The sequence below is a fragment of the Mirounga angustirostris genome, unplaced genomic scaffold, assembly GCF_029215605.1.
Source record: "Mirounga angustirostris isolate CCGP_5_RB_7025 unplaced genomic scaffold, mMirAng1.0.hap1 SCAF_6, whole genome shotgun sequence".
In the NCBI taxonomy this organism is placed as follows: Eukaryota; Metazoa; Chordata; class Mammalia; order Carnivora; family Phocidae; genus Mirounga; species Mirounga angustirostris.
In genome coordinates, this window is record NW_026991714.1 from 81,029,777 (window position 1) to 81,043,930 (window position 14,154).

The window sequence follows — 14,154 nt, forward strand, 5'->3', positions numbered from 1 at the left end:
AGGAAGACATCTCTAAATTATGTCAGTCTATTGAAAATTAGGTTTGCTTAACCACATCTTGGTTTACATATGTGTTTCAGAAACATGACTAGCATGTATAAAAGTGTATTTTTCCTAATTTGATGGTGATGAATAATGTGGTCCCAGTCTTTGAAGGCAGGACCAGCATCTGGTTCATAATACATGTATCGTCATTCTGGAATAGAAGATGACAGCTCTTGGTTCAGGAAGGCATATTGAGATGATGGTTGAGCCTGTTTTCAGAGCTAGTTTATTAAGACCTAGGCTTGGGTCCCAACTTCAGCCACTTCTAATATGACCTGGAATGACTATTTTTTGGACTTCTGTTTTAATAAGCTAGGCATGAAAAACTTGTTAAAAATAAAGAGAATTTCAGGTAAAGCGTAAGTGAGGGTAATGTATACAAAAATGTTGTAAAAATATATAAATGGCTAAATAGGTAAAATACACTTTTATAAACAGGTAAAAAGCTGGTTATGGATGGATATGGTTTAAAGTTACTCCTATAGAAGGGTTTTCTGCTGTAAATAAATTTAATAATGTAAGTGCAAAAAACTTTCCCCAATTTTAATTTATGTTGTATCCTGAAGGAGAAGAAACTGAAGGGATAGATGGCCAAATCTACAGGAGACATTTAGAAGCCATACTTACAAATATATCACTGAAGGACAACTTAGACCGTTTGTTGGCTAGGTAAGGTATTATTTCTGACATGCTTTTGGTTTATATTTTTGTGGTTTTGTATACTTTTTAGAATTGGCTAGCAGTTTTCCAGTGTGTCTGTATGATGTACTTCTTGATTTGTCGGTATCATTTCACTAATTATAAGTACTTAGTGCAATAATTGTGGCAATAGAAGGAAAAAGTAATTTCTCTTTAGTGCTTATGTATGATCATGGAAAGTTAATAGTTAAGCTAAATTTGGGTAATAGCTACATGTAACTAACTAGTGGCTGTTTAGAGTTTCTTATTAAGTGATCAAAATGCCTGAAACGATACCTCACAGTTGGCATTTAGTAAATACCAATTAGAAACTTAATACTGAGGGTTGGTGTGAAATAAAGGTTATTTCTTCCTTTTCTGTAAAGATAGTTCAGTTTCCCATTTTCTTTGTTTACTTAAAGGGCAACTTGATACAAGTGCAAAGAATGTAGGCGTTGCAGTCAGACATGGGCTTGAATCCTGCCTCTCTCATTTCCAGGAGAGTAGAGTAGTAAATTCTGAAGGTCAGACTGCCTGGATCTGGTTTTGCTGTTGGGTGACATTGGCCTGTCTGCTGGTGTGTGTCATTCATGCCCCTTGCTCACAGAGTTGGCTTGTGAATTAAATGAGAGTATACGCGGGAGGTACTGTGGAGAGTGCGGGCCCCGGGATCAAACTGGGGGTTGAAAACCTGCTCTACCTCTTACGGCACAGTAGGACTCGCTAAGTGTTGGCTCTGGTGGTTCTCCTTTGATCTCAGGCAAATTACAAGAATTCTTAGCCCCAGTTTTTATATATGTAAAGTAAGAATGACTTCTACCTTGTGGAAGTGTGGCAGATAATATTTCTAAAGCATCTAGAACATAATGGGTACTCAGTAAATAGTAGCTCTCATGCCTGGTGATACTTGTTTTGTTTTGCAGCCTTCTTTTTGAAGAGTATACTTCATATAGTTCACAGGAAGAAATCGATCCTGATAAAGTATCTTTGCTTAACGAACAGTTTCTTCCACTTATCAGACTTCTAGAAAGCAAGTAAGTTGTGTGTTTTTGCCCTTCTCTAATGTGTGCCTCTTGATTTATAAAAAGAAGATTCACAGGTCACGTCATGATAAAGTGACTGAATTGTAAAGAGGCTGTCCTCCCCCCCTCCCCCCCCGCCCTTAAGGAAGACAGGTGGGGGATTTAGGTATATTTGAAATATGACTTTCATATAGGGAATAGTGGCTGTGTGGAGACTGTAGAGAGTATAATTTTTTTTATAGAGAGACATTGTTGCAGTAGTCATAGTAACTTGATTAACATTATTTGGTTTTATGTATACCATTTATTAAAATTGTAAGTCTTAGTAATTTTTTATGTTTTTCTTTAATATGTGTATGGTACGTGTGGTCAGTAACTTCACTAAGAATAATTAACTCACGAATTTCTTCCCAGATATCCCAGAACATTAGATGTTGTACTAGAGGAACGCTTAAAAGAAATTACAGATCTAAAAAAACAAGAACTTTTTCATCAGTTTATCTCTCTTTCTACAAGTGGAGGAAAGTATCAGGTAAGTTTTTCCTCAGAGAAATTACTACAATTATGGGTATATTTGTGTGGTTCTTTGAAGAGGTCTGGAAGGAAATTTGCTACTTCATGTCTTTCTATGGAAAGTTTAATGGACAGGTGAGATTTGATACAGTTTACCTAGTTCCCTGACGTAAGGCTGTGAGGCAGGGGTTGAATCATTAGAAAAAGGCACAGTAGTTTAACTGAATGGGATATATATTTCAGGAAGAGTATTGTTTGGAAATGTTAACAAATGGTCATTAGCAATCACTAAAAGATGGCTTCACTTAGTTTCCAGCATGTCCTTATTTTTCTCCCATATCTGCACTTTCCAGTGCAGTACCCACTAGCTACATGTGGCTATTTAAGTCACTGATTAGAAAGAGGTAGGTGGATTTTAATTTCATGAGCATGTTAGAACTTAGAAATTTCCTGGTGATTCACCCTAAATCTTTCTACTAGAAGTGAGACACTTAAGCAGTTCTTACAAATAACCTTGAAGATAAATATTATGAAGAGAAATGGGATTGTTTTGGTTTTTCTCTTCCATAATTAGACTTTCATCTTTAATGGCGTTTCATTTCCAAATCTTAGAATGATAGACAGATTTCCTTCTTAGTCTGATTACTAAGTGAAGTAAGTTGTCATAAATTTGACTGTCATTGTTGTAGCATTTAGACAAATTGCTTTTTGTCTTCAGTGACCAATTTTTTAAATTTATATTTTCATTTAGGTGCTAATACAATGATTTATTTTAGGTACTTCTCAGTCTGAAGTCAGATCTACATAAAGAATGCAAAGTTACTTCATAGAATTGCTTCGCTTAATAAACCTACCCATAGCCACGAGGGTACTCAAAATCACAACATTAACAATACACATTTTGTTCATCTGTTGTAACTCATACCATGTTCTAGAGACAAAGATTTTACTTTACTTATTGGTTTCTGAAATTAGATGATTGTTATCAAATATTTTGGGTATTTTGGGATGGTTTTCTCTAGTTCTTATTCTTGATCAAATGCTGCTCAGATTTAATGGTGAAATCATTTGGTGATTGTGATGAATCCTATAGTTTTTAGCAGATTCTGATACCTCCTTGATGCTCAGTCTGAATCATCCACTTGCTCCTGTGAGACTTCTGGCCATTAATCATCTGAAAAATATCATGAAAACATCAGAGGTTTGTGTCAAATAGCTTCATTTGTGGTATTTTTATCCTTATTGTGAACAGTGTGATTCTAGAATAAGAAATTGAAGTTACCAACTATAATTGATACTGTGTAATTACAGACATAAGATGAATAAAGCAGATGAGAATGCACTGGAGGAAGATTTAGGACCATACATGCCAGCAGCCAGCACTTTAACCTTTGTGTGCTCTAATAACAACTATCTTCACATGTTTCCACGTTGCAGATTATTAAAGTGTTTTCAGACTAGAATTTCTAGATCCTTTACAGAGGTTCGCAAATTATCTGAGAATGTTTTAGTTTTGAGATTTGACTTTGATAGTCTCAAGGTCAACATGAGTGTATTTGGGGACATGGGAATGAGAGCTTTTGGAACACCGTTCCATGATCTCAGTACCTGCAGTTGTATTTGTGTTTCACATTGTGGTGGCTGCAGGTAGTAAGTACAAAGGCTGACTTAATTTGTAAATAATGTCTTTATACCAAAATGGTATTTTATAAACACTTTGTAATGATTGAAATGAAGCAGTATTTTTCAGACTTAAAGCCATTCAAACAATACCCTCACAATTTTTTGCTGTTTGCTTACTGCTGATACTATGTTCTAAAAATTTTTCTCCTGCTTTTAAATGGACTTTTTTTTTTTTTATAGCCATCAAATCATGGGTTTGAAGAACTAATTGGTATAGATAGTTTACTGTAGTTACTATAATTGAAATGGGAGTGTTCATTTGTGTGATAATCTGAAATTCTCTTGTATATGTACTACTGTTTGCATATTTAGAAAGTTTCTGGAATAAAGAAAAGTGGTCCTAGAGTTGTTTCCCCATGGCACGTATTAATATAAACATGCTGAACTTGAACTTGTGTCATGGTTGGTAGAACCAGATTCACATCACAAGTAGAATTTAATTTCATCTAATCATAATTACCATAGTAAATTCATTTCAATTTGAGTTTTATTGGTTTTGCAGGGTTTTTAAATATTGGACTTAAAAATTTTTGTTTTGTATTTTTAATATTTTTATATTTTTGAGTCACTTTTTAAAATGATCTGTAAATAATAAAAACAGCATTAGGATCTGTGAGAATGTTTCTTTAAAAATGGTTGATGTAGTACTCAGATTTATAATCTATTGCTTGATTTGATTCATTTCTGATCTGGCATAAGTTGTGTTTCACAAACTGCTGATAAGTGTTACTGATTTTTTTTTGATAATTGAACTATTGAATACTGGTCTTTGTTGTGATGGGAGGATTCCAGTGTCTAGAATGAAAAAGGGATTCTTGGAAGCTCCTAATACTCCTGAAGCTGTTTTCAGCCTTCTTTTGCTCTTAATCCCTTCCTCCCCTGTCCTTTTCTGGATCTGGTTAGTTTTTCAATAAAGGGCACCCTTTAGGTTTAAGTATTGTAACTACAGTTACTGTCTTTCTCTGCATGCTTTGCTTTCACTTTCCCTTCCCCATCAGGGACAGAACATAGATTCTATTCTAGAATTTCAGATTGGGATATTTGGCTACTTGTCAACTCTAGAGAAAATTTTGGTGACATTTGATACAGCAGACTTGGACTTCAGTTTTGTGAATTCTAGGGATTTTGGTTTTATCTCCCAACAGAGTGACCTGTTACTTTTTTGTAGCATTATTTAGTTATATTTATTTCACCATCTACAGGTAGGGATATATTTAGATTGGCTTGTAGTCTCACTTTTCCATTACTTTGAATGATTGTATGCTTTATTTTCTTTTGTTAATTAAGAAAAATAGGATCTCTTTTTGACAGACTGGCAACTGGCTTCTCAGCCGACGTCCTTGTAAAAATCTTGATAATGATGGCTAACTTTTAACGGTATTTACAGTGTGTAAGGTCTTGTTCTAAGCACTGACATGTATTACTTCATTTTGTGGCAGTCCTTTGAGATAGGTACTATTATTAACTCTATTTTATGGACGAGAATAGTGAGACCTGGAAAGGTTAAGTAACTTGTTGCAGGTCACACAGCTGGTAAGTGGTGGAGCTAGGATTTAAACCTAGACGTTCTGGTTCTTTAGTCTATGCACTCTCAATATCCGGGCTCTTATTTAACAAGTCAAACTTCTTAATGCCTAAATTGTGTTCGGATTATACATATTCTATGGTATTTTGAATAGAAACTGGGAAAAATTTGTACCAAATAATTACTCATCTAAAAAGGCCCTTTAGAGGTTACCTAGTTCAGTGCAAGTATGCTTGGAGTGTTTGAATTTGTGTCTAGGCCAGAGCCTGTATTTCTTGACTAATAATCTGGAGTGCTTTTCATAAAACTAAGCTTTCTTTCTAGTGTAAACTTTTAGGAGGTTTTGGCAACAACCAAATTTATGTATTTTTTTTCTCTTGCTTAGGAGAGTGTCGATGAGTCTTTCATAAAAGAAGCTGTTTTGACCCGATTAGGTGATGATAGCATAGATGTTGTTTTGTCAGCTATAAATGCTTTTAAGGTGAGTGAATTTGTTGTTTGTTGAAACACACAATTTGTAAATATTTTCTTGCCCTTCCCAGGTGATTCTCTGCTCTAGGCAGGAACATATTTGGAAATTATTCCTTCATTGGAAATTTGTTCTCTTGAGAGCATAGACTTAAGCCTGGTTAAGGAAAGCTCATGGGAAAAATTAGACTGCACAGCTTTTTGTATATGGAAGTTTTTCAAAAGGGAGAAGCACTTTGTGAATTTTTATCGATAGTAAATACCTTGGGATCATGGAAAATTGTCTCATAAATGCCACTTTGGAGAAATTACTCTCATAAAGCTTTGAAATTATATGAGGACTGTTGGGAGATAAATTCTTTATAATTCATTATTTTTTAAAGTTCATTTAACAAGCACCATATGTATCTGAAGCAAGTGAAAATTTACTTATGTACGTTTCTTCCCCTTTAGATTTTCAAACAACACTTTAGTTTGGAAGTAACGGTTTCAAATCTTCTCAACCTCTTTCGAAGAGCAGAACTTTCAAAAAATAGAGAATGGTATATATTCATTTCTCCTCCTATTTTGAATTGACAGAATTCTATATCAGTTTCAGTTTTATTTTTTTTCTTTACATTTTTGCATCTTATAATTTAGTTACATGGCCCTTTGGTCATGGTAGTGGAATGGTTCATAATGTAACTCTTGAATTATAAAAAGAATTAGGGTTTGTGGGGGTTCATTATAATATTCTCTGTTTGAAATTTTTCTTAATCAAATGGAGAGAGTATATAATGGGTGACGTAAAACTGAAATCTGGAAAGTAGGATGGGAAGTAGTTTTAATTTTCTGCTTTATATAATTCTATACAAGGATAGTATATTACTTTATAATTAAAAGTAAACATACTAAAATAAGCTCAGAGGCACATGGTCACCTTCTGTAGTGTTTGATGAGCTCTAATTATTTCATTTTTGGCATTTCTAAGCTTTTTGCACGGAAAAAAAATGACTTAAGCTCTTTAGGGGAGGAGAGCATGTCTTACAGATTTTTGTATCTGTCATATTTAGCTCTTAGCACATACTGTGTGTTCAGATAGTTCTTTAACTTATGAGTTAGATACATTGTGAGATACATGTTTTATGTTAAAATTAACCTAATGATTTCTCAAAAAAAAAAAAATTTGACAGAATTAGCAGTTTAATTACTGTCCCAAATAGCTCCCTTATTAGCATGGATTTTGACTGATTGTCTAGGTGTCTCTGAATAACATGTTTGGTGAGGAGATCAGGATAGTGTCAGTTGAGTGGGAACAATGTAATAATTTTTTGCTGAATTTAAGTTTCTAATGGGTCTCTCAACCAAATGTGTTTGTGTCTCAGGTACAAGGTACTTGAGGTAGCAGCAGACATATTAATTAAGGAAGAGATACTGAGTGAAAATGATCAGTTGTCAAATCAGGTGGTGGTGCATTTGCTGCCATTTATGATTATTGTTAATGATATGGAATCCGCTGATACGAAAATTGCTATATATTTATCGAAATCAGGAATTTGCTCTCTGCACCCTATATTAAGAGGCTGGAAAGAAGGTAAGAAATTCGGTTGCCTTTGAGGGAAAAAAAAACACTTTAAAAAGAAGATAAGTACAATTAAAAGTTGGTTCTAATCATTATTTGAAATCATGCTTGCTATGATCTGTGTCAGCAAGATTTTTAAAAATTTTTGCCAAGGTCAAAAACCTATAGTTGACTCTTGAGCAACACAGGTTTGAACCACACGGATTCACTTAAGTGCAGGTAATTTTTGATAAATACAATACCTTTTCTCTTCTTTATGGTTATTTAAATAGTACTTTTTTCCCCTGTAGATTACATTATTATAAGAATACAGTATATGACACATATAGTATATAAAAGATGTGTTAACTGTTTATATTATGTTATGTTGAGGCTTCTAGTCAATAGTAGGCTATTAGTAATTAAGTTTTTGAGGAATCAAAAGTTATATTCAGATTTTCGACTGTGTTGGGGAGGGGCATTGGCAACCCTATCCCGCATGTTTTTGGACAGTCAGCTACAATGAAAAGGAGGCTGACCCACAGATTCAGAATTGGATAAAAGGAAAAATAGCAAACCTTCATAGGAAAACTAAAACTTTTGTCTAAATTTCTTACTCTACAGAATTCTTTAGGTGAGTATTGGTGATATAAGGGTCCTCTGTGTTTTGTTTTGTTTTGTTTTGTTTTGTTTTTAACAGCTCTTGAAAATGTGATTAAAAGCACAGAGTCAGGAAAACTAATTGGTGTAGCAAATCAAAAGATGATTGCATTATTGGCTGACAACATAAGTTTAGGGGATCCTTCTTCAATGTTAAAGATGGTACGTATGCTGTCAGAGACCACCCCTGGACTTGTTATAATTTTATTAGATTCTCAGTGTTTGCTTTACTAGATTTTTTAAAATAATTTTGCATTTTTTGACTACTTTGTTATGCTTTAAACATGTATAGTGTTACATAGTATATTCTGCAGATTGTTTAAAATCTTTTACATTTTATATTACTTTTTTGTGGTTTTACATTGGACTAGTAAGAATAGTGTGTACTTCTTCGCTTTCCTGTTTCCTGTCATTTAAAATATAAAGTCATATTTTTTGTTAAAATAGCATAATATCTAAAAGGATTTTTTTTTCCTTTTTTGCGTTAGTAAATAAACCTTTGTCAAGGTATTAGGTGTATAATTTTAAAGCATTTATCCAGTTGTCAGATGTAATTACGTTCATTATAATTCTGAAATTATTTTATTATTACTTAGAAATCAGTGCTTGCTACTTTTTAAAGGCTTTATATTTGTCATCTCACTTTAAATGTAAAATACATAATAGGTAGGTCTGAGGTAGAAAAAATTGTTTTATTCAAACTAAGAGCTACCAGTAATGGAGTATGTTTATTTTTCAAGGTGGAGGATTTAATAAGCATTGGGGAAAAGGAGTGCTTTAGCCTGAAGCAGAAAGTGACTTTTCACGTGATCATGGCTGTGCTTGTTTCTTGCTGTTCATCTTTAAAAGAAACTCACTTTCCATTTGCGATAAGAGTCTTCAATTTGTTGCAGAAAAAAATAAAGAAGCTTGAAAGTGTCATTACTGCAGTGGTAAGGAGTGCAAAGTCTCTGGAACATTGAGTAAAGTGGCAGACAGGCTTGTTAATGATAGCAACACTGAAAACTGGGGGCTGAAATGCTAAATCTTTGGATACTAGGGGTGAAATGTGAAACAGCCTTGGGTAGCAATAGGTAGTGAACTAGAAAATTTAATTGAATTATAGAATTTCAGGGTTGTGATGTTTTGTACCTGATAGTTGACTCTCCCCTGTATTTATTGAGTAATTATCTGAGTTATACTTAACTACCCTTTGTGATGAAGAATTCACTAGGCTTGTTAGTGCTTGAACAAAATATTACTTCATTCTGTTGTTTAAAAGAATTGATTTTTTTTTAAAGATTTTATTTTTTTGAGAGAGAGTATGCTCGAGGGGAGGTGTAGAAGGAGAGGGAAAGAATCTCAAGCAGACTCCCTGCAGAGCACAGAGCCGTGTGTGGTATGGTCGCATGATCCTGAGGTCATGACCTGAGCCAAAACCAAGAGTCGGACGTTTAACTGAACCACCCAGGTGCCCCAAGAATTGATCTTTTGTATTATTTTAATATTACATCAGATTTGGATCTCACCAGCTTACTATTGTCTTTGACAGTATTGGCTAAGGAACATGTTTCAGTTATTTGTATTTTTACCTAGTATCACATCCTGAGGTAATAACGGTTATTTCTTTTAATATTTTTAAAAGTATTTTGTTTTTATCTGTCCTCCAACGTTCAGAGGGCTCCTCATTTTAGGATTTGCTGAATGAACTACATCTTTCTTACATTTACATAAGTTCTAGCCATAGTCATTGTTACCTAAAATTATGTAAACTTTAAAAGCATGAATCTTCGGAGGTCCTGAGTGGCTCAGTTGGTCAAGCATCCAGCTCTTGGTTTTGTCTCCGGTAACGATCTCAGGTCATGGGATAGAGCCCCGCCTTGGGTTCTGTGCTCAGTGTGGAGTCTGCTTTAGATTCTGTCACCCTCCCTTCTGTTCACGTGTGCTCTCTTTCTCTGTTGCTCTCAAATAAATAAATAAAAATCTTAGGAAAAAATATAAAAGAGTGAATCTTCATATTTTAAAAAGTAGCCCAGATAAGCCCTTCTTAATTTCTTTCTTTTGTAGAACGTGATACCCTGAATGGTGTTTGCCCTTGGTGTTAAAAGTGTGAACAAATGGAGTGTTTTGTATATGTGCAGATTATATGCTGTTTTATATTTAGTCCCCTTTCTGGGAGTCCTGAGTCTCTTTCCAGTTGCAGCAGCATATTGAGCCAATGAAATCCCTCACTAGAGACATTTTCTCAAAAGTCTGGCTTTGGGTTATTTTCCTTCTAAATTACTACTTTGCACTCTCCTGTACAGAGTCTCATTTATCATTTTTCTTCATGTTTTCTCATGCTGCTTTTTAGTATCTAGGGTATAATTTCAAACACCCTCACATTTTGCTACTTGTTTAGAACTATTTCCAAGTTTGGAGATTTTACTGTGCACCCTCTTCAGACTAGAAGTGTGTGACATGAGAAAGGTCCTTTTAAGGGTCTCCTGGAGCTCCAACTCCTTTCTGTGTAGAAATGTGCCACTAGATAAACACAATTTATATGGATAACATTTGTTTTTAGATATGTTTCAAGAAAATATAGATAAAATGAAGCTGTGGATAATTTATTTGTATCCTTCTTTTGTAAATAGTGATGGTCGAACCTCTCTACAAATTTGGTTAAAGCTAATAATCCTCTCCTCACTTAAATGCACAGAGAGACAAAATTTTGCATATTACCCAATCATTTATCCATTGCAGGTCCTCTGAGTATAACCCATGTTCAGAACTCCTTCATATTTATGCTCTTTGTTTCCTTTACCATTTCAGGAAATCCCCTCAGAATGGCATTTTGAGCTGATGATGGACAGAGAGATACCAGTGGAACTGTGGGCACATTACATAGAGCAGCTGAACACAGCCCGGCGTGTTGCTGTGGAGGACTCTGTTTTACTCATATTTTCACTGAAAAATTTTATTCATGCACTAAAGGCTCCTAAATCTTTTCCTAAAGGTAGGACAAAGTGTGACTTTTGAATGTGATACTCTAGAAAACTGAATTATTGTCTCCACAACTTATTCCTTGTCTTGAGTGAAAATTCCCACCAGTGTGTTCACATAAGTTTATTCATCGTTTCTCTTTCTCTTCATGTCCATGTAGATGATATATGGTGGAATCCTGAACAGCTGAAAGAAGACAGCAGAGCCTTTCTGCACTTGTTTATTGGACTCTTTGAGATGATACTCAGTGGTGCTGATGCCATTCATTTTAGGGTTCTGATGAAACTTTTCATAAAGGTACTAGGCTCATCTTTTTCAGGCGTACTCTTCCTTTTAGAAGATAGAGCAGAGCATTTTAGTTATGGCAGTTTTTAATGAAAATGAAAGTAGATTTTTAAACAGTGAAGCGTATGTGGTGATATACACGGGCCCCATGAAGTAGCGGTATCATCATGACACCAGTCAGTAGGCCAGAGACTAACATTACCGCATGCCTACTAGTGTGTTAGGCCTATGATGTATTTACTAATCACAATTCCATTCCCAGGGAGAAACTGCTGTTCAGGGGGGTGAGTTAGCATATGCAACTCAGTTAAGAAATTTCAGTGACCTCCGTATTGCCAGGTCCAGCGGTCAAGTCTCTGTTCTTGTCTCACTGACCCCTCTCAGCAGCATTTGGCACCGTTGGTGATGCTTATTCCATCTTGGAATTCATCTTAATGAGGCTTCCCCAGCATCACGCGTCTTGGTTTTCTGCTTATTTTGTTTCTTGTGTTATTGTTGTTCAGTGTGTTCAAATGCAAAGTTATAGAGAGTCCTTTGGATTCATTTACATACTTCTCATTGGTTAAAATAAGTATGGAAAATTTTAAGTCATGGGACAAGGCAAATCCTTGCAACAAAGTATTTGTTTTCTGTAATTGTACACTAGTGAAAAGAGGCTTTGAAACCAACTAAATGTGAGTAAAAATTAAACTTCACTGTCGTTTATTTAATTTAGGTGCATCTAGAAGACATTTTTCAGTTATTCAAGTTCTTTTCTGTTTTATGGACATACGGGTCTAGCCTTTCAGATCCACTTAACTGCACTGTAAAAACAGCACTGCAGACTCAAGCTCTTTATGTAGGTTGTGAGATGCTCTCTGCTCAGAAGGCACAGAATAAACATCAGCTGGCATCTGTATCTTCTCCAGGTATCGTGAGTAGCCTGTTATGTTCTGTCATGGCCAACTTTAATGCTTTCTCTATATGTAGTTTATGTAGGTTGTAGTTGGGAGAATGTCTTTTTTAATTTTTTTTTTAAATAGTGCGTGCACTCTCTCTGCTCTCTGTGTATGTGTAATTTATGTATATACATGTAAATTATTATGTATGTATAAATTGTATATATGTATATATAAATTACTTTTTTGTTTTTTAGATTTTATTTATTTGAGAGAGAGGGCGCATGCACCAGCAGGTGGGGAGGGGCAGAGGGAGAGAGAGAAGCAGACTCCCTTCTGAGCAGGGAGCCAGATGTGGGGCTCGATCCCAGGACCCTGAGACACTTAACTGACTGAGCCACCCAGGGGCCCCTATATAAACTACTTCTAATCACCAAAATAGTAGAAATGGCAGATGATTAATCATGGCTTATTAATATCCAACTATTGATGTTCTGTGTTTCAGCAGTACAGGGTTATATGGAGAAGCCAGGCCATTTAATATAGTTCTGTATTCATCTGAATATTTATAAAATGGGTCTCCACTCAGACAGCCTTTTTGGATTTGTCTCTTTTATCGGGTATAAGTCATTTTCAGGTTGGGCACTCACTAATAAAATACCCCCAAATTAGATTTTTTGATAAAGTGAAATTTGCAAATTTTGCAAAAGATGCAGAATTTCATGAAGTTGATGAGCATGATATTGAAAACTACCTTACAAGCTACTGACAAATCAGAGAATCTGGTAGAATTAGACCCTGTGGTGATTAAAGATGAGAGAACTGATAAGGATGATGGATATGATTGATAAACTGGAATATTTTAATGTCAAAGGAATAAGAGTGGCCCTTGGGAAATTTGAAGGTGTTCTAGATTTTTTTTTTTTAATTCTAAAACTGCTTTTTATAAATGTTCTGTGAAAGTAAAGTGAATGATATATGCTCTTCCCAAAACAGTTTCTCAATGTTTATCTTTCATTAGCTCTGTGAAAGAGCACATAATTGTAACCAAAATTTTGTTAAATACAAGATAACGTACATACATAGATTTCAAGTTTTACTTACAAAATAAAATCCCATGAATATAATTATTTCTTTACTATAAAATTGCAGTCTATGTTTTTAGGTAACTTACTTTAAGAAGATTTTTTCAGGGTTTTTTTCCCCTTTGGATGAGAAGACCCTCCTGTACATTTTTTAAACTTTAATTATTTAATAAAAATATTATTATAAGTATTACAAGTATTCTATAGTAATACTTTATATAAAATTTTATTTTAAAATGTCTGTAGACTATTCCATTGTATGGAAATAGCATGATTTATTAAAATGGTTATTTTCTGTTAAATTTGGGAGTTTTCATAACGGTATGTATATTTTATTTAGAGGTCATAACTATTTTGATTTTCTAATTAAGTATGAAATGTCTGTTATCTTTTGGTATCAAAGGCAGTGGTTCCTGAGGAATGTAAGTCTCCAGGACCAAAAAACTTAACTTTTCCCCAGTTTTGCTGCAAGATAGGCTCCCTGCCTCCCCCTGCTGCCTTGTCATCTGTCACCTTCCTTCTTCCTAAAGTGTTTTTGCATTTATGCTGCTTAGAAATGTAACAGTACTGCACTGAAAACAGGAGAGATGCACCTTGTTCTACTGGGAAGCTCAAGGACTGTGCACTAGAGTCCCAGGGGGCCTAAAGTGGAAGGTCATTTAGCCATTGCACCTGTCCTCCGTGCTCTCTTCTCTGAGTATGCAGTGAGCTTCTATGCATACCTTGTCTGTGAGGAGTCCAGGAAGTGTTGGCTGGTACTTCTTTTAATCTGTTTACAAAAAATGTTATGCCTTTCAAAAGAAGAAGGTAT

At 34.8% G+C, this 14,154-nt stretch overlaps 1 protein-coding gene across 5 annotated transcripts in view; it reads left to right on the forward strand.

The window, feature by feature from the left end:
* The window catches only part of HEATR1 (HEAT repeat containing 1), a 47,299-nt gene that overhangs the window by 7,246 nt on the left and 25,899 nt on the right, over positions 1-14,154 (forward strand). For all 5 annotated transcript variants that reach the window (XR_008506312.2, XM_045877776.3, XM_045877777.3 and 2 more), the window contains 12 exons: positions 612-714; positions 1,647-1,757; positions 2,160-2,277; positions 3,352-3,459; positions 5,852-5,947; positions 6,388-6,476; positions 7,299-7,507; positions 8,175-8,296; positions 8,875-9,066; positions 10,925-11,108; positions 11,256-11,392; positions 12,096-12,288. Coding sequence is in view for 4 of the 5 variants with exons in the window: in XM_045877776.3 (XP_045733732.1) it covers positions 612-714; positions 1,647-1,757; positions 2,160-2,277; positions 3,352-3,459; positions 5,852-5,947; positions 6,388-6,476; positions 7,299-7,507; positions 8,175-8,296; positions 8,875-9,066; positions 10,925-11,108; positions 11,256-11,392; positions 12,096-12,288 (1,662 nt within the window). In the remaining variant the exon portion in view is untranslated. The remainder of the gene's footprint in view (positions 1-611; positions 715-1,646; positions 1,758-2,159; positions 2,278-3,351; positions 3,460-5,851; positions 5,948-6,387; positions 6,477-7,298; positions 7,508-8,174; positions 8,297-8,874; positions 9,067-10,924; positions 11,109-11,255; positions 11,393-12,095; positions 12,289-14,154) is intronic.